General features: G+C 41.7%; 1 protein-coding gene across 1 annotated transcript; it reads right to left on the reverse strand.

The window, feature by feature from the left end:
- Positions 1 to 1,119: 1,119 nt before the first annotated feature.
- Positions 1,120 to 18,756, reverse strand: TOMM34 (translocase of outer mitochondrial membrane 34). The gene is made up of 7 exons (XM_061631444.1): positions 18,500 to 18,756; positions 14,689 to 14,788; positions 12,822 to 12,974; positions 12,351 to 12,517; positions 7,632 to 7,779; positions 4,819 to 4,945; positions 1,120 to 2,889 (listed from the first exon to the last, which is right to left on the reverse strand). Exons 1-7 carry the CDS (start codon positions 18,618 to 18,620, stop codon positions 2,785 to 2,787), a joined length of 921 nt encoding a protein of 306 aa, XP_061487428.1. The 5' UTR covers positions 18,621 to 18,756; the 3' UTR covers positions 1,120 to 2,784.
- Positions 18,757 to 19,577: the final 821 nt, after the last annotated feature.

Genomic DNA, 19,577 nt, shown 5'->3' on the forward strand with positions numbered 1-19,577 from the left:
CCTGTGGAGGTGCTGATTTGCAGAAACAGATTTAGAAAAAAGGCTCCAAGAGCCATAGTCAGAGAGATTTGTTTTGGGAGATGCAGCTGATGAGGGAAATGTTTACTCCCCACTTCCCCCAAACGAATGGTAACTAGGCTTAGAAAAAGAAGTCCCATTCATAGGAATTGCATCTTCCTTCTCTTCCCCCACTTTACTGTGTGGGCGTGTAATGGTAGGCCATTCCTGAATGATTTGCCCCAAGAGAATGCAGTTCTCACTTTAAAAGTGTTCCCCATCTGGTCTAATGATGCAGAAGCAAGGCTGATACAGTTTTAAAAAACATCTTCTCTTTCACAGCAAGTCGAGCTGTGTAAGTTTCCTAGTTGGATTTATTTTGTGCATGATTTATTCTGATTTTACCAGTTATGGGAAGGGATGCTGTGCAGCCTGTGTCCCCTGCAAATCCTGAGCTTTGTTTCAATCCTGTTCTCCCTGAAGGTAGCTAGCATATGTCTTTCACCATTTCTAAAAAGGATGCATCAATCTATCCAAAAGTACCCAAACAGGGACATGTCTGGCAGACCTAGCCCTGTACAGTAGGGGATTCGTTTAGAATGGAACCAGTTAGGAAAAATAATGGGGAGAAACAATCCACCTGAATGAAAATCCCTAAAGATTAAGGAAACCTGGCTGAACTGTTTTCTTCAAGGAGAGCAACATTTTTTTAAATTTAGTTTTGATTGCAGCAAGCTCATTTTATATTTTTGCACTCCTGTTTAACCATAAGAATATGGCCAACACTGTTTCAAGTACAGTATAAGCCCCCCACTGCCTTGGGCTGATGGGAGCAGCAGTCCGGCACCAGGTTTGTGATAGGTGGCTGGGATATTACCCCTTTCCTAGCAGTGCAAATACTTGCCCCCAGCACACACTGGCCTCTGTTAGGGGACCAAGGCAATGTTACTCCCTCTGAACTACCAGCAAGAGCAAGATTAAACTGTTCCTGTTCCTTCCCAGCAAGAACACCTATGCCAACTTTGTAATTAAACTCTAGTGCCTGAGTTTGTTTTTCAACCTGCTGGCCTTACTTCTGGAATATAGTGTAATGTAAACAGGATTAATTTCTCAATTTGACCATTGCAATGTACACAACCAAACATGTTTATTTAAAATTTCAGTATATGAGCATAGACTGATTTACAGTGTAATATTTCAGCTTTATTCCTTGAAGGTGAGACCCTAGAAGAGAGAACCTTTAAGTTCTGTGAGCAACAATTTTTCTCCCCTCAAAATTTCCAGAGGGATGTGAAAGACAGCTATTACTACAGCATTGTAGTCTTGACCTATGCAACATTAACAGTAGTGATTCCTTTAAGGTACTCAAAGCCTAGGCTACATGCAAAGCTCTGGCCTATCTAACCTTAAAAAGGCAGTAGCTCTAAGAAAAACAAGGGGCTAACTGCAAGCCTTGGTCTGAAATGGTGGAGGACAGAATCAAAAGTAGTTATACTTTTTTGGGGTATTAAATTTTGAGTCAAGTTTTTCATGCAAACAGATGAGCTGGTAAATGTCTGCCTGGACTGTAGCAGGTGGAAGGTATTGAAAATAGCTCCTGTTAAAAATGTAGAAAAACAGGTTGGGGAGAAGTGCCTGCCATTTAATTTTGTGCAATAGAGCTGGAGAAGTGGTATTGTTCCAGATGTTGGACTCCCATCTGCCCTGGCCAGAATAGCCAAAGGTCAGGGATAATTGGGAGTATGGTCCAGCAATAGCTGCAGGGTCACAGGTTGCCCATCTCTGCTCTGTGGGGGTGGGTTTTTCTGAGAAATTCTAGCCAATTGGTCTCTGTAGCCTTCAGTGCTATACCCAACACAAACCTTATCAGCTAGCTGCTATCCATAAGAAGCAGATGCAAGAGCAACTATCTGTTGCAGGCAGATAGGCAAAATGTTCTTGTACATGCAGCTATCTGTACTCCTGAGGACCATTTTTTTTAACAAAGGAGGAAAACTGGCTATGCCAGTCTAAATGGCTTCCTGCCTCTCTCCCCTCACTATCCCACAGTTTAGCCTCTAACTACTTTCTGATGTATATACAGGGGGAAAAGTGTAATTTTACAGTAACAGGCAAGTACAAAATGTAACAGGTATTCAGTATAAGCATGAATGAAAATGAAAATGATTAACAAAAAACATAAGACTGCAAAAATAGGTATAAGGGCACCAAAATGTACCAGACTCTTTGGTGAAGGATAAAAGCAGCTTTAGGTTCCTAAGTAACATTTTGAAGACCAGGACACTCCCTTGGACCCCAGTGCACTGAAGTTAAGGCAAAGCAGATACTATTTTTGAGACTCCTACTTCCATCAACCAGTGAGTTAACCCAAGCCTTTAGTGTGCATTGTGCTGCTACCTACAGTGATTAACAGCCACTACCAGAGGCGTGCAGTTCTTTACTCTGCAAAACACACCAAAAAATTAGTTAAGTGCTGCTTTATCTGCTTTAATCATTTATCCAGTGGGTTAAAGTAAATTTTGCTAGCACAACAAAGGGACTTGTAGTAAAGCTACCTCCTTGGAAATTTTGCTAGGAAGTTGTGAATCTCAGGTGGTCACACAGAACTTTCAGAAGCCTTTAGAGGAAGAATGAACAACTTTTATAAAGCAAGGAACCACAGAGAGATGCCAACAGGTCTGGAAGGTGGATTTTGCCTCTGGCTCTGCATTCAGGCTGGTCCCTGTGATTTTTTTTTTTTGAAAACAGGAAAAAGTATCTTTAGAACAGTGTTGTCTTTAGTCTCTCTTATTTTAAGAGTTTGTTTAATTCTTGCAGCAATTTCTGAGCAGCACTGTTCTTTGGTTCAAGTTTCAAGAGGCTGGTGATATCTGCTTTACTGGATTTGTAGTCCTGGAAGAAAACATTTAGATATTTGGTAGGAAATTGATAAAGGTATTTTGCATTAGCATTGAACTATTTAACTTGTGCCTTAGAAACAAACCCCAAGTAAAACTGGAGAAAGCAAAAGGTAGCACCTCAGCATTGTTAATGCAATGTCTTTTAGTTGAAGACACTTCAGTGCCTTTTGCTGCGCTGCTCCTCTACCTCCACAGGCAGCACAATCTCGTACCCTTTTCAGCCAACAAATTCCTAAAGGCAGTGTCCATTTTTGTAATAAAATGTTTTCGTTACTATTTGGGATGCCTTCTAATTTGTTAACCCATTCTAATAGCTGAGAAGACCATCACAGTTCATAAAATGGAAGTGATCCATGCAGACATTGTAGTGTTAATTGTATGAAGACCAAAACCTTTAAAAACTCTGTGAATGACTGAAAAGATGTTAGATGTGTGTAACAGCAGTGCTGCTAAGGTGACCTACAGTAAGAGGAAGATAGTTTAATGAACAAAGATTATTTCCTTATGGAGCAGCGGGGGGACCTGCTGCTTTAAATCTGTGTGTTTAAGGATTTGCGGCTCTGCCAAATACTGAAACACACACACTGAACTGAATGAATTCCTTTAACACATTTTGTAAGTACCCCAGAAGTGACTTGTCAGGCCTTAAATCTAGAAGATGCCAAGGCCAGGCCTACTTAGAATGAATGTAGTGTCTTGGCTGTAAAGGCCTAACAGTTGCTTCTCTCACATGAATGGTACTGGAAATGGCACCATAGGCTAAAGCAGGCACAGTGGCAGCTGCCAGTGGACAGACTTGGTTTAGAACAGTAGAATGGATGGACTCACATCTAGGAATCGGTTACAGCAACACTGACTTTTCCATCTGCTCCAGCAGACAAAATCCCATGGCCGCCTCCTCAACTTTTCCCCAGTGTTGATCCAAAACCCAACATCCTTAAAGGTCTCCCTTCAGCTGTTGCCCAAACACAGTCACCATCCAAATAGCAGCTCCTTTTCAAGCCTCTGGAGCAAAGGGGGTAGAACTGAGCAGCTGGGGGGGGAAGGGTACAGCACCCTCACAAGTCATCCCCTAGCAGGCAGCATGCACAAGGATTCTGTTGACTCACTGAAAAACAACTGATAGTTGAGACAGAAGAGAAACTTAATCCCCTCTTCCTGGTTCTTACTGCAAGTCACACACTACTGCTTTAAAATGGACATAAGAACATAAGAAGAGCCTGCTGGATCAGGCCAGTGGCCCATCTACTCCAGCATCCTGTTCTCACAGTGGCCAACCAGGTGCCTGGGGGAAGCCCACAAGCAGGACCCGAGTGCAAGAACACTCTCCCCTCCTGAGGCTTCCGGCAACTGGTTTTCAGAGCATTCTTGGTAAAAAGGAAAAATGGAGGTGGTGCATTTGCAGGAACCCTTAGAATAGCAGAGAAAGAGAAGGAGATGATTATGCCGTTGTCCAACTGTGGTTATGAACAAACTAATGGCTTACCCCAAAGCATTTCCATTAGCCACACCTGGAAGAGGAATGGGTTGATCTGCTGATCAGTTGTGAAATCTTTGTAGCTGAATTTTTAAAAATATATGCACTCAAACAGATTCCACTTGGTTTTACAGTAAAAAGGGGTGGGGTTTGACTAGTGCTGTGTGCCCTGGGAGACACACTGGAACTGGCAGAACAGTGAGTGTGTTTCTACTTGGCAGATTCTGCAAGCAGAGTAAAGCTTTATTCTGATTTTGACTTCACCAAGCTCCTATTTTTCAGACTGTTTTCTATCTGTAAAATAATGGCTTGCGTCATATGATTATTAGCAATGCTGTAAAATGTTTTGCACATTAAAAGCAATGTAAAATGACAAATCTTAAAGAACAAAACATGTCCTATACTGCAACACTCGGTGATCTAAAGTTAAAGGAAGTTCCTTACCTTGAGCTCTTTATATGCTTGTGCTCGTCTGTAATGTGCCTTGACATTCTTTGGGTCTATGTTAAGTGCTTCTGAGCAATCTTGGACTGCTTCCTTGTACTGCTTTATATTCAGGTAGCAGAGAGCCCTAGAATGTATACAATGATCTATAAATGTCTTTGTAAACAACAGCTATAGAAATCCTGAGTATGGAATGATCTCATTCACCTAATAAAGTGTACTGGCAGTAGTGATGGAAACGCTCAATTTTTATGTTGAAGCACGTGGCTTCTCTAACAGAATGATTTCTATTGGCAACTGATAAATAGAATGAATGAATGAATTTATTGATACAGTCAATAGACCAATCCAGACAACATACATAGTTATACAAACAAATAACAAAAATCCAGTGTTAGGTCCAACCCAAGCACGATTAAAACAATTAAAATGACTATACATATTATTTTACAATTGGGAAATTCTTCCTACTTTTCCTAAGTTGGATGGCTGCCGCACTAAATTTAGCGACTGCAAAAGTCACCTCGGGGGAATAATCACCTAGTGAATAGTCTGAATAAAATGCATAAGATCTACCTGGAAGGGATGATAAAATAGGTAAAATTAATTGCTTTCTCAAGTCATCATAGTATAAACAGCATAGCAGGACATGTTCGTTGGATTCAATTTGTCCTTCATTACAAGGGCATAGTCTCTCTGAGTAAGGAATTTTATTATATCTGCCTTCAAGGACAGCAGAGGGCAAAATATTTAATCTCATAAGCATAAAGGCTCTACGAAATTTAGGGAGCTCCAAAGTCGAGAGGTAAGACATTAAAGAATTTGGGGTTGTGGTGCTGATTTCTAACAAGGAGTAGGTGGTGCTGAAAGTCAATATCTTTGAGTCGTTGTTTGACTAACTCTCGAGCAGATTGATAACCCAGTTGGAGAATATAAGATGGAGATAAACCTAAACCCAACAGTTTATCTTGAATCATTTTTTTCCAGGGGGAGTAATAGTTGTCAGCAAGAACATAGGGAGCCAAGCCTAAAGGGTTAAAAATCAATTTCAGCCAAAATAGTATTCTCAATTTCCATATACATGACTCGATAGATTGGAGACCACATTCTAGTCTCAGAATGTGGTTAGGGACACAGGTGGGGACTCCTAGAATGGATCTTAAAAAGGAGTTTTGAAAAGCTTCAAACTTTGTAAAGTTCGTATATGTACTAGTTTGAGCACCATAGAGAATTTGCGGTACAATTTTAGCCACGAATACTTTTATGGCCGGGGATAAATAGAATGGATATTGTCGACACAATCCAACATCAAAGCATCTTTAAAAGAAATTTTATTCAACCTGAACTGAAAGACAGAATTACATTTGTAGGGCTTTGTGTTCTCTAAACAAAAAACTTTGCAAGATTGCACCCAGCCAATCCAAATTCTGCACCAAGAAAAGTTAGGTTCTGCAGCCAGTATAAATTAGGCAAATAGGCACAATTTTCTGTGATTCTGCAGTCCTTACTAATTTGCATAATTTATTCTGGAGTTCCTCATATCAGGAGAGGCAAGGAGCTATCCAGAACACCCCCTGGACAATGAACATCTTGTTTAGTCCCATTTCTAGCTTCTGTCAACAGGCTTTCCCTCATAGACTTTCAAGTAGATCTTTAAAGGCTGGAGCTATCTTTTAACACCCCCCCCCGGAAAATAAACGCTGATATTTTCAGGAAGCTGAATTCTGCAGTTAGTAACACAATGTGTGCTCCTCCAGAATAGCACTATATGCAGAATATAACTGACATATACTATGATTATGGAACATAACTAAGCCATTTGGGAGACTCTACCCATGCACTTCAAAAAGTTTAAATTAAAAATTAAAACAGGGCCCATAGGAATATACCAGCCAATACAATTGGGCTTCATGAGAATGATCTGCACTTGCAGTCCAGGTAGTTTATGAACACAGGGTCTTGAGTGTCCAATAACTTTCCATCTGCTGTCTTCCCCCAACCGGCCCACTGTGAACTCTTCTGTGGCCCACATAAATATGGTTCCCATCCTGCTATTAGCCAGTTCTAACCCAGTTTCCATGAGCTGTATGAATCAGGTGTTTGCCTTCTTAGGAGCATGAGCATAGGTTAAGCTTATGGAGCACGAAGAGGCAGAGAATCGTATTAGTAGCAAGGCAGAGCTCTTGCTTTTTCTGTTTTCTTGGAGGCTCTGACTGGTGCCATTGAAATAGGCATAAGTACGGGAAGAGGAACAGGGGACGTGAAAGCGCTTGTTACACAGGAGTGAAAATGTGCATGAGCCCCAACTCTTGCTACCAACCATATCTGCATGCAACCCTAAGCTAAAACACCTGGCATAAAAAGCTAGGATATGGACAAGTGATATGCACTTGTAGGCAGCCCCTTTTCTACCACTTCATTCCTCCCTTTGCACAAGCAGCAGAACAATCAGCACTTTGCCACAGGTCCATTACATGCAAACTGGAATCTATTATTATTGGGCTGTATCCAACTAAGGTTTATTCAGAGGAGGCCTACTGAAATTAGTGAAACTAAATTAGTCATGTTCATTAATTTTAGTGTGTCTACTCTGAGTAGGACTAACCTTGAACCCATAGGCTCCAAACCAAGCCAGGATATGAAGCCAACTTTAAACAGTGGATTGTTGGCTTTGCATTATGTGCAAATATAGCCATAAACTTCCACCCACACGACTGTTTTGAAACTGGCAGTAAAAAATGTCTCCAATACCCTGACACTGTGACACAGTGCCATTCCAGTGTGTGTATATACGCATACCACATGAGCATTACCTGTTAGTGTAAGTTGTAGCTTCCAGCTTATGGAGTTTTAAGCTCTCTGTGTACTTTTCAATAGCTTTCTTGTAGTTGCCCTTCTTTACAAATTCATTTCCTTCCAGCTTCAATGCATTTGCTTTTTCAGTTGTTGCAGCTGTAGGCACTGGAATTCATATTTAAGAAAAAAACTCCACTATGTAACAATGAAAGCAGCTACTACAGGGGGCCATATTATGAATAAAAAAATGAGTCCTTGATATTTTGAGCTGTGGAATTACAATTATTAAAGGCCAATTTATGATGTTACAAAATAATTTTAAAACGCTTCTACCGATTGTTCAGCAGGACATAAAGATACAAATTTAATAGCTACTTGCCAGTGCCAGTACAAACAGTCAATATTTTGTGTTAATGCAATAGTTCCAGAATTTCTCATTATTTTGGAGCAGTAACTGCTGCAGAAAAAGACTTGAGATGAAGTACCAGCTCCATGGGAACAGAAAATGGATAGTGGAAGCATGTTCTCACTTAACACATAGAAAATGAGGGACAAATGCAAAGTAGTACTTTGATCATGCCTGGGCTGCTTGAGACTCAGTGAGCTAGATATGGCCCGGAGGTAAAGGCACAGATAAGGTCTTGAAAAGTCTAGTTTTTATTGTCCAAGAGAGGAAAACTACTGCAAGTGGTGGTGGTAGTTGTGGGAAATCAACCAAATGGCAGGCCACAATATTTGGCTGCTAGCTTGCATTCAGTTTGGTGGTACGAGTCATGCAGATGAATATAAGAAGAGCCTACTGGATCACGTCAGTGGCCCATCTAGTCCAGCAACCTGTTCTCACAGTGGCCAACCAGATGACCATAGGAAGTCCACAAACAGGACCTCAGCGCAAAAGCACTCTCCCCTCCTGTAGTTTCCATTCCAGCAAATGGCATTCAGAAGCATACTGCCCTTGACTATGGAGGCAAAGCATAGCCATCATGGCTAGTAGCCACTGACGGCCTTAGCCTCCAGGAATTTGTCCAAACCTCTTTTAAAGCCATACAAGTTGGTGGCCATCACTGCCTCTTGTGGGGGTGGATTCCATAGTTTAACTATGTGCTATGTGAAGCACTACTTTATTTAGTCTGACCTGTTCCAACATTCAGCTTTATCGGATATCCACAAGTTCTAATGTTTTGAAAGAGGGACAAAAACTTCTCTCTATCCATTCTCTCCATGCCATACATAATTTTATACACTTCTATCATGTCACCTCTTGTCTTTTCTCTAAACTAAAAAGCCCCAACTGCTGCAACCTTTCCGCAAGGGGAGTTGTTCTATCCCCTTGATCATTGTGGTTGTCCTTTTCTGAACCCTTTCCAAATAAGTCCTTTTTGAGGTGAGGCAACCAGAACTGTACGCAGTAGTCCAAATGCAATTGCATCATAGATCTGTATAATGGCATTATGATATCAGCAGTTTTGTTTTCAATATCTTTCCTACCGAACCCTAGCATGGAATTTGCCTTTTTCACAGCTGCTGCACACTGTATCTTGATCAAGCTATCCACTATGACCTCAAGGTCTTATTCCTGGTCAGTCACTGCCAGTTCAGACCCCATGAGCATTTATGTAAAATTAAGATTTTTTGCTCAAATAAGCATTAACTTTACATTTGTTTAAATTGAATTTCTTTACAATTTTATTGCCTATTCACTCAGTTTGAAGAGGTCCTTTTGGAGCTCTTTGCAATCCCTTTTTGTTTCAACAACCCTGAAAAATTTAGTATCAACAGCGAACTTGGCCACTTCACTGCTCACCCCTAACTCTAGATCATTTACGAACAAGTTTAAAAGCACAGGTCCCAATATTGATCCTTGGGGGACTCCACTGTCTACATTCCACCATTGGGAGAACCATCCTGCTTTGCTTCCTAGCCAGTTCCTGATTCACAAGAGGGTCTCCTCTTATTCCACGATTGCTAAGTACCTTGTCAAAAGCTCTATGAAAGTCCAAGTACACTATGTTAACTGGATCACCTGTAACTATATGCTTGTTTCACTCTCAAAGAATTCAGACAGGTGAGACAGAACTTACCCTTGCAGACATGCTGGTTCTGCTTCAGCAAGGAAAGTTGTTCTACATGCTTGGTTGTAAACAATACTTTCCACCAGTTTTCCCGGGACAAATGTTAAACTAACTGGCCTATAATTTCCAGGATCCCCCCAGTTCCCTTTTAAAGTTTGGTGTTACATTGGCCACTTTCCAGTCCTCATGTATGGAGGTGAATCGGAGGGACAAGTTACATATTTTTGTTAGAAGCATTCACATTCAAATTCTCTGAGACTCTTAGACGGATGCCATCCAGACCCAGCGATTTGTCAATTTTTTTTTTGTCTATTAAACCTAGGTGAAATGGAAGAACTGTATCTAGACTATGCTCCCATCTCAGATTCCATATAATTTATGTAAACTGCTTAGAGGGTTTTTTTAATTAAGTGGTATATAAATCCTGCTAAATAAAAATAAATAAGTACTACTCCATAAAAGAAAGAAAGATGCGAGGGAGAATTCTAGCACAAACTTTCCTTTGATATTGTTTTGCATGTAAAACATGCAGGTGTGTGTATTATTAAAAATGGATAGGCATTCAATCATGCAAATCCCTCACCTGCATTTAGAGGTGGGATATTCTTGAAAACCTTTTACCACCTCAGATTTTTATGTGAACTATGCTTTAAGCATAATGCTTTATGAAAGTTGTATCTAAGTTTATCATCCTGCTTAAAAAATAAATTGCCAATGAACTCAGTAGAACCTACTTTCTAGTAGTTTAGCATCAGGTGGATTTTTTCCCTTTCCTCTGAACTACACAGAAGTGATATGCCCAGTGTCATACCAATAGTTTGAAGCCGGTCTCTTTCAGTTGCTTTCAAGAATTGTGCTATGTGACTCACAGTAAAAAGCAACATCATAATCCATTCATATCATATGTATTTACAATAAGTACTCTGACATTTATTATAGTCTTGTCACCAACAGTATTTTCCATTATGAATCCCTACAGAGTATCCCAGAATGGGTTCAGGGAGATAAGATGGGGGCATAGCCAGGGGTATTTTGGTTTACTCCTACACCTTTGCCCTTTGTTTTTGCTTCTTTCCCCATGGGAAGTTCTTATCAGGTAATGAAGATTGATGCAGAGGGTGTGTGGATATTTCTTTCTTTTCTTTTTTTGACCTCCTTATCTCTTCTGACTTTTAATTAAGCATCTAGAGAGTGAATCAGCAAGCTCCCAAGCCTGTAACTTCCAGCAGACTTTAACAGAAGTCCAGATGAGAGTTTTTTCAGTTATCTTGTCTCTTTACAAGCTTATTATTTGCCAAAATCCACTCTAGTCTGGAGAGGAAGATGGAGGGTCGAGCTCAGAACAAGAAGAGGGGACATCCCGCTGCTCCCATCACCACTGCTATCATTGTCACAACTGGAGCCACGCTGCCAACGGCACTTGGGGCTTGAACTACACTATCCTTGATGGCAAGTGGGTGCCTTACAGCCCTGCTTTATCTGCTTGGCAGTTTTCCACGTGGCTCCGGCGTTATTCAGCTGTACAAATGGCAAGGCGGCCATTCAAACTTCCTCCATGAAGTGAGTGAGTGACTCTGTGGACTGAGTGGAGCAGGCTTAATCTTGGAATGTGGGTCCCTTCACTGTGTCTTCCTCCCCTTTCTGGTCCTGCTGCTCCCTTTTAGAAGGAATTGTTAAAACTGGAATCTTGATAGTTTTAATCGGAAAGACGAGTTTGGGCCCATCACTTGTGCATAGCTGACAGAAAGGAAGTCCCAAATAGTTATTTTAATCAGAAAAGAACTGCCAATAGTTCAACTGTTTAAGAGTTTTATTGTGCCGTTTTATTTTGAAGTATTGAGATTTTTAGGCTTGTTAGAAGAATTGTGGTAATTTCATTATTGCTAGCTTCCTTTTTCTTTTAACCTTCTATGATAATTGGTAAGAATTAGTATCCCAGAATGCACTTGGTGGCTGCCTGGGAACATAAAACAAACTCAAGTGAAGCTGAATGTTTGTTAGAACTATTTGAAGAGGTATGTGTCTCCATGAATTATAATACATGGACTAAGCCAGTGGTTCCCAAACTTCCCCCGCCCCCCATGGACCACCTGGAAATTGCTGATGGTCTTGGCAGAACACTTAATGATATTTCTGCCTGTTGTAGCAATTGTAATGTGCTCTGTTAAGTCCTGTATGATTTTTCATTTTATTTTTATTGCTTCTTTTATTTCTTATATTGTATTTAATGGTATTAGAATTTGCATTTGAAAGAATTCAAACTGTAATACAATAAAATACAATATAGGAAACAAAACCAGCAATAAAAATACAAGTAAAAATCATTATGAACATTTAATGTGGACATGCCATAGACCACCTGAATGAAGCTCAAGGACCACTGGTGGTCCACGGGCCACAGTTTGGGAACCACTGGACTAAGCCCCATATGCCAGTCCTTATCACAGGCTACACAGAATTATGGGAGATATTCTTACATTTTTCTACATTGATTAAACTGTATCAGAGCTAGGTTACTATCATAGGGACATTGCATTTATCTCATGAGAGTTAGTAACACAACACCATAAAAGCCTCTGTCTCCACATGGTATTCCGATTACTTAGTTAAGGCTCTGGGTACTCTGTACTTTTTTCATACTGTGTAAGCAAGAGACTGACTCGCCTTTATTTGTTACTGCAGTATTCTTTTCTTTGCTTCTTGAAGTAGCTTCTTGGCTTCCAAGAGGCAGCGGCTCCCACCTTCTCTGAGCAGAAACAGGAACAGCTGGGATGGGCGGGAGCTTCTGACGCCATTGAAGACCATCTTTTTCCAGTAAGGCCTTGGTCATTCTGGAAGAGGAGTTATTAGTTTAGCCAGTCAGTTTTCCAGAAACTGATAGCTAGCTGGTCTGGTTAATACACCTCTCAAGCACAGAAATTTTGTTCCTAGACATAGCTTCCTGGAATGTAAACAAGATCCAGGTTGATTTTAACAAAGGTGTATCAAGCGATATAGTAGCTGTTCTGGGCAACATTGAACCCAGTATTGTTTTAGGGGCACAAAAACATACTTAATCTGAATGAGGGAAAAGTGGCCTATATTATACTTTAGAGATATTTGTACATTCAGTTAGAATACAGAGGAAGGGATTACCGATTGACTCCATCATGTGCAGCTTGTACAGCGGTGTCGACCTGTAGCACAGTTTTGTAGTCCACATAGGCTAAATGGTATCTCTCAAGAGCTTCATAGGCTGCTGCGCGTCTCAACAGGGGTTTGATTCCAAAAGGGACCAGATCCAGGGCCCTAAATCAGCAGAAAAATCAACAAAAGATCACTGGATAAGAAAAGTTAAGATTGCAGAACCTACAGTGTTCATATTCAGTTGGTGGAAGCAGATTCACATACACAGCACCCATTTATCCAAACTTAAAGTATCTGAATAGTTTGGATCTCTCTTGGGCTAAGTGGATAAAATGTAAAAGGTAGAGGTGTCCCTGCACTTGTAGTGCGAGTCGTTTCCGACTCTTAGGGTGACGTCTTGCAACGTTTACTAGGCAGACCATATATATGGGGTGGGATTGCCAGTTCCGTCCCCGGCCTTTCTTTACCCCCCAGCATGTGCCATGTACTCATTTTACCGACCATGGATGAATGGAAGGCCAAGTGGACCTCGACCCCTTTTACTGGAGATTCGACTTCCTCCTTTCGTTGGAATCGAACTCCGGCCGTGAGCAGAGCTTCGGCTGCGTTACCGCCGCTTACCACTCTGCGCCACGGAGGATCTGGATAAAATGTACTGTACTATATTTCATTGAAGGAGAGATGGGGAACTTGTAACCTTCTGGCTGTTGCTGGACTATAGCTCTCATCTGCCCCAGTAAGCATGGCCAATGGCCAGGCCTGATGGGAGTTGAAAAGAAGCAACATTTGTAGGCCACAAGTACTCCATTTCCTGATAGAAAAGTTCCATTGAGCAAGCCACACCATTCCACAACACAATTTATCATATACAAAATTAACACATCTTGGACAAATCCACATCTATTGTTCAAAATATCTATTGAAAAATATATATATGCTGACTCTTTGGTTAACAATGGCTTGCAAGGTGCAGATAAAGAGTAAATGAAAATACAAGCAATATAAAGTAAATACTGCAAGTGTAGTATAGGCCAGCCACCGCAGCCAAGAGGTGAATATAGAATGGGACTTTTATTCCTCTCTAGTTTTTGTGAAATATGTTTATGTGGTAGGATAAATTTTCCATTCTACTGAAAAATCAGAAATGAAGGCTCTTTTCTTGTTACTTACCTATGCTGGATTAAGACTTGCAGTGTTATAAAAAAGTTTTTGCTAAATTTGTTCAGCTGAATCAGCCAATCTCATTCTTTCCATTTACTGTTTCCCTATCATAAGAGTTGCTAAGGCTGCAATTCTATGCACACTTACCTGTAAGTAAATCCCATTGAACACAATGGAACTTACTTGCAAGTAAACATGCACAGGATTGTGCTATAGGGGACATATGGCCCGGCCAAAATGTATGGACCTCTGAAACTTGGGAAGGAGAGCCCCTGTGTATCAAACTCATAGCAGCATGCCTTCATCTAAAACTGAACTACAAATAAGAATTTGAAATTTAAAACATCAAACATTGAGAAGTCAACAAAATTGAGATGAATAGAACTATTCAACCAGCTGAAAATAGCTTGGCTACTTCTGCTGACTTGAGGGGGTCACATTCTGATGTTAGACTAGTCTTCCCTCCACCACCCATATTTTAGCTTAAGGATGATCTCTCCGGCAACTAGTGGGCAAGAAGTGTGATGAGTCAGTGTGCTGTGCTTCAGTCCTGTCTAATTTTCCCACTCTGTATGGTTGTGGGAGAGAGACCTTCAGAGATCTGAACATGCTGGTCATTTTCTGTAGCCAGGCTCTGAGAGGCATCAAGTAGTAACAGGGAGCAATGCATAAGAATGTGTGAACTAGACTTCTCTTCAGGATGGCAACTACTTACTCAGAACAATCCTTAATGCAGAGGCTACAGTTCCCATCCTTCAAATAGCAGGCAGCACGATTGGAATAAAGAACACTCTTCTCTTCTGCATTTGTTTCTCCTATGCATAAAGGCAACATTGTCAGACTTCTAAGCATAAGTCTTGGTGCTAACAACATAGAATGGAATCTGGAGCTACCTCCTCTTCTTCTGCAACAGGGATGGGAAATATGTGGCCCTCCAGATGTTGCTGGACTACCACTTCCATCAGCTCTAGCCAACATGGCCAATGGTCAAGGATTATGGGAGCTGTAGTCCAACATCATCTGGAGGGCACTGTGTTCCTCATTCCTCCTCTTCCAAGATGCTTTTTGCTGCCTGTGTAAAGCTTTGAGCCTAGTAACAACAAAGGGTGCCAGGGCTGAGGTCACAATTGGAAAAAAATACTAATGAATGGGGTGGCTTCTTAGTAACCAGGGCTGTGGAGTCGGTACGCCAAACCTTCAACTCCAACTCCTCTATTTTTCTACTGTCCGACTCCAACCAAAATTGCTTCCGACTCCACAGCCCTGGAAAGCACTGTAAATGTCTTTTTAAATTGGAAGCTCTCGTAGGAGCATTTTTATCGCTGCCTGAATATGCGCTGATCTTGGCATCACAGCAGTTGTCTTCATCTGGGTCCTGTGTCATACACTGACACACAAAATGTTTTCCATCTTGAGTTATGGTGAAATGCTCAACTACAGCTGACTTCATGGGAAGCTTCTTTGACATTTTGAATTTATATTTTAAAAAATTTGTCAATCAAAATTTATTTTGAAGATGGAGTCGGTACATTTCTACCGACTCCGACTCCACCCAAAATTGCTCCCGACTCCGACTCCACAGCCCTGTTAGTAACATCACTAAAACATCATTAAGTAGCAGTCTTCCCACATTTATTGCACTATCAAGAGAATATCAATCATAAGAATTCCCGATTGTCTGTCATGTCCCTTATTTGAACCCGAGTGCCTCCATATGCTCATACAGTACATTTTTTTTATTCTGTGCTCCTGTTCTTTTTTACTACATTCATCCAAGGAGCTCAGAGCAGTGCATTTATTTATTAAATTTATATCCACCCTTCCAAAGCAGCCCAGGGCAGCGTACATGGTCTCCCACTCTAACCTTTTTATCCTCACAACAGACCTATGAGGTACGTTTGGCTGAGAGCGTAAGACTGATGCAAACTTACCCAATGAACTTTGTGGATCAGAACTTGGGGAAGGACTATAATAGTGATAGAGCATAGGCTTTGCCTGCAGAAGGTCCTCGCGCATCACGAGGGAGGGCTGGGAAAGTCTTTTGTCTGAAACCCTGAGGCCAATCAGCACAAAGAATACTGAACTAGATGAATCGATGGACGGCATATGCTAACTTATATTTATAGATGCAAATTTAGTAAAACAATGACTATAATTTCAATAAAGACAGAATACATCTAACCATCATAGGGGAACCTGTGTGTCTGTTCAGTGTGCTGTCCAGATGCTAACTGTTGATGGAGAGCTTCCAGGCCCCTGCACTGCCTCCATTCATTTGTTTAACAAAACTGATATGCTGATTAATCCAAAAAATATCTAAATGGTTTACATAAAATGGTGTAAAATATTCATTAACAATGGCAATAAAAACAGTAAACATAATGACCAAAATATAAAAAAATAAGTTTTAAAAACAAATGTACAGAATAAGATTGTATGTCTGAGTAAGCTTGCCTAAACAAACAAAGAGTTCAGCAGGCATCAAAAACAGTACAGGTAAAGCACCTGTCTAATAGTCACAGGATTCTTTAAAGTGGACTTAAGACTGGATATTCCTTCAAACAAAAGACAGAAGACTGGCTTCTGACAGATTTTCAAACAGAGGACAGCCCTCTTTAAAGTAGGACACATGGCCACTCTAACCAAAGGCCTACCTTGATGAAAGGCAGCTTCCTACACTCTTAACTCCAGTGCTGCCCTCTATCATACCATGGCCCTCAGACCTCTTTCTGGGTGCTCCTGTAAACCATGCCCAATACAGGGATCTTTTGGGTTGGGGATGGAAGTTGAATAACAAAATGTATGAGCTGTCTATCAAGAATAAGTACATATGTGCATGTTGCTTTGGTGCTGCATTCCACTTGAAAATACAGTCCAGTGGGGACCCCATTGCTGCTCATGTATATTTTTTAATTGGAACTCTGTCCCTCTCCCCAAAAAATATTTTTTTAAAAATACACATGATTTTTATGCTCAATAGGCATCATGTATGTGCTTGTATCCATTAATGGCACCTCAGTAGAAAAAGAAATCCTGTCAGTAACAGTCCTCGGAGGCCATGTGATGGCCCCACTAATGGAATAGAGCCTTCTGATGTCACTCATTTACACATACTTCCAGTAGAAAGTATAGATTTAAGAAAAAAACCCTATCCCAAAGAACTGGCATTCCCTAGTTCTAGAGAGCCACGAAGGTAGAGATATTCTGTTATTTAAAAGACAGCTCCCATCTTACACACAGGCCCCTCAGATCTCCACACAGTGCTGCTTCTTTTCACTTCTTACAGGAAGTTGGAGGCCCATCACGATATCCCCCATTTAAATATTTTCCCCCTCCATCTAGAAGTCCTTCTCTCCCTCATGTTCAAAAAAGCTCAGAGGCTGTAAAATTATGAAAGGGGGCAGGGAGAAGGAAATGAGGCCAAAGCTGGAACTCAAGTTAAACAGGCTTCTGTCCCTCACCTTAACTCCATGAGAAATGCAGGGGCAGAAATGAAACAGAAAGTTTCCCCACTGAAGCTGAGGGAGCAGAAATGAAACCAGAAAGTACAACTGTTCAGCTCTTGGCTCTTTTTTCTGCCAGTAGCCTAAACTCATTCATTGTGACACAACTGCTGTAGCAGACAGCCTGCTGACATAACAAGTCTAAGGTTGTGGAGGAGTCCTCAAGGCTTACCAGTAACATTAAGACTGGGCCACTATGAAGACCTAAACATCTTCCACTCATATACGCTAACTGCAATCTGCCACATTTGGTGTATGTACTCCATGGGCTGCCAATTCCAGGAATATGTAGCGTGACAGAGAATGCTGTTCCATATTAATCCAGAGGACCATAAAGCACCTGCTTTACCTAAGGAGCTGGTAAAAAAAAAGACCTGAGCTCCCCAAACTAGCTATTGGGATGGAGTTTTTATATTCTGCCATCAGGTATGGTTTTAAAGCTATTCTGGGTCCCAAATGTACAGAGTTGTAACAGCACCCTTGTGAGCTGTACAGATGCATTGGATACTAAAACGTTCTTCATCAACACAAGAGGGTTCTGTGGGGTCTGGGGAGAATTCGAGTCTCAGTTGCACCCACTACGAAATGGGTACAGTCATTTCAAAGGGATCTTTCAGGATTTGTGAATTAAGAAGTGGTATACACATGAAAAAAAGCAGGACTACAGGCTGGGTGGGGTGGGGTGGGGTGGGGTGGGGGGAAAGGAAGGAGTTTGACAAGTTCACATTCGACAATGGAATATAAACCTATAACACTGCTTCGAATCCCAACATATCACTGTATTTATACATACGACTGTGAATCCCATCACCCCATAGAAACTTAATGGAATCCTGTTTTAAGACTTAAGACCGCACAGATCGAGGTGGGATGGAAAGACACTTAACTTTGTTCAAAACAAACAGAAACCCTTTAGGACATGGGAGCTACCTGTCCTAGAACCCCAACCCACGATCCCTCGCCCTCTGACTCCTCTCCCTGGAAAGTGCGGCCTTGCTGGGGTTCGCCATCCACCACCAATACCTGCCGCTTCCAGTAACTCCAGCGCTCGGCTGTAGAGCTTGGCCGCCTGGCTGTACTGCCCGTTGCGGAACTGTTCGTTCCCCGCCTGCCGCAGGTTAGCGATCCGCGATGCAGGAGCCATGAAGCCACCACGAGAACACGGAGAAGCCGGCGCCGGCTCTTGTAATAGAAAGTAGTAGGAGCTGCAGTTTCCTTCCTCTGTGCTCGATTAAATAAGAGGCGGGCGCAATCCGTCCGAGGCTCCTCCTCTTTCCTCCAGGGGCTCCTGTGCACGATGAGAATCAAAGGCTGCTGTCCGTGCGCAAAATCAGGCAAGGGGCATGCGGGTCGATTCTGTGCATGTCGGCTTACTTTGAAGCAAATTAGGACTTACTTCCAAGTAATGTATATGCTTACTTCGGAGGACATCCCGTTGAATTCAGTGGGACTTACTGCCAAGTAAACATACCTCGGCTCTAGCTGCAAGTTCTTCCGCGAGTAACTGCATAGGATCGGGCTACTTTAGGTCCCTGCGTGTTTCCCCAGGCTGAAGCTCGCTCAAACTGACTTTTCAGTTTGGATGCAATGAAGGATATGATTCAATAGGCCCTTTACTTGGGAGTAAGTCCACTGGGCGTTTTTCAGACTACGCATTCTTGGATAGGGTTTTTACATGAGGCCTTTTTAGTTTTACACGAGATGATGGCTGTAATCGCGCACGTTTTCTTTAAGTACCGTTTAACTCCGCGGAATTCACGGACAAACATGCATAGGCCTGGGTCACAAGACTTTTATCCACATTTGTCTTGGAGTAAGTCCCATGAGTCACCCCAGTTACTTCTGGGAGGGGGAAAAACCCCACATTTGACTCTCTTAAGAGATAAATCATCCCCCCTCCTAGTCAAGATGTAGGAATGAGAGGGCATGAAGCTAGTTACCGACCCCCCCCCCCCGTGGATTGTTGGTGAATTATTGCCACATACACCCTTAAACCTCTGTTGTCTCTGCGGTGGATATTCCTCAAGAGCATGGTTTGGTCCTGGGGCCTTAACAAATTGCACATTCAAAAACATGTGGTACAAACCCTTCCTTTCTGGTC

The sequence above is a fragment of the Rhineura floridana genome, chromosome 6, assembly GCF_030035675.1.
Source record: "Rhineura floridana isolate rRhiFlo1 chromosome 6, rRhiFlo1.hap2, whole genome shotgun sequence".
Taxonomy (NCBI): Eukaryota; Metazoa; Chordata; class Lepidosauria; order Squamata; family Rhineuridae; genus Rhineura; species Rhineura floridana.

Bases quoted from the DNA above. Each gene is read 5' to 3' on its own strand.
- TOMM34 (XM_061631444.1), bottom strand. From the start codon at position 18,620: ATGGCTCCTGCATCGCGGATCGCTAACCTGCGGCAGGCGGGGAACGAA. The intron at 12,975-14,688 runs GTAAGTAGTTGC...CTGCTGATTTAG, and splicing joins TGCATTAAGGATTGTTCTGA to GGCCCTGGATCTGGTCCCTT. The intron at 2,890-4,818 runs GTAAGGAACTTC...GTTTTCTTCCAG, and splicing joins AAGCATATAAAGAGCTCAAG to GACTACAAATCCAGTAAAGC.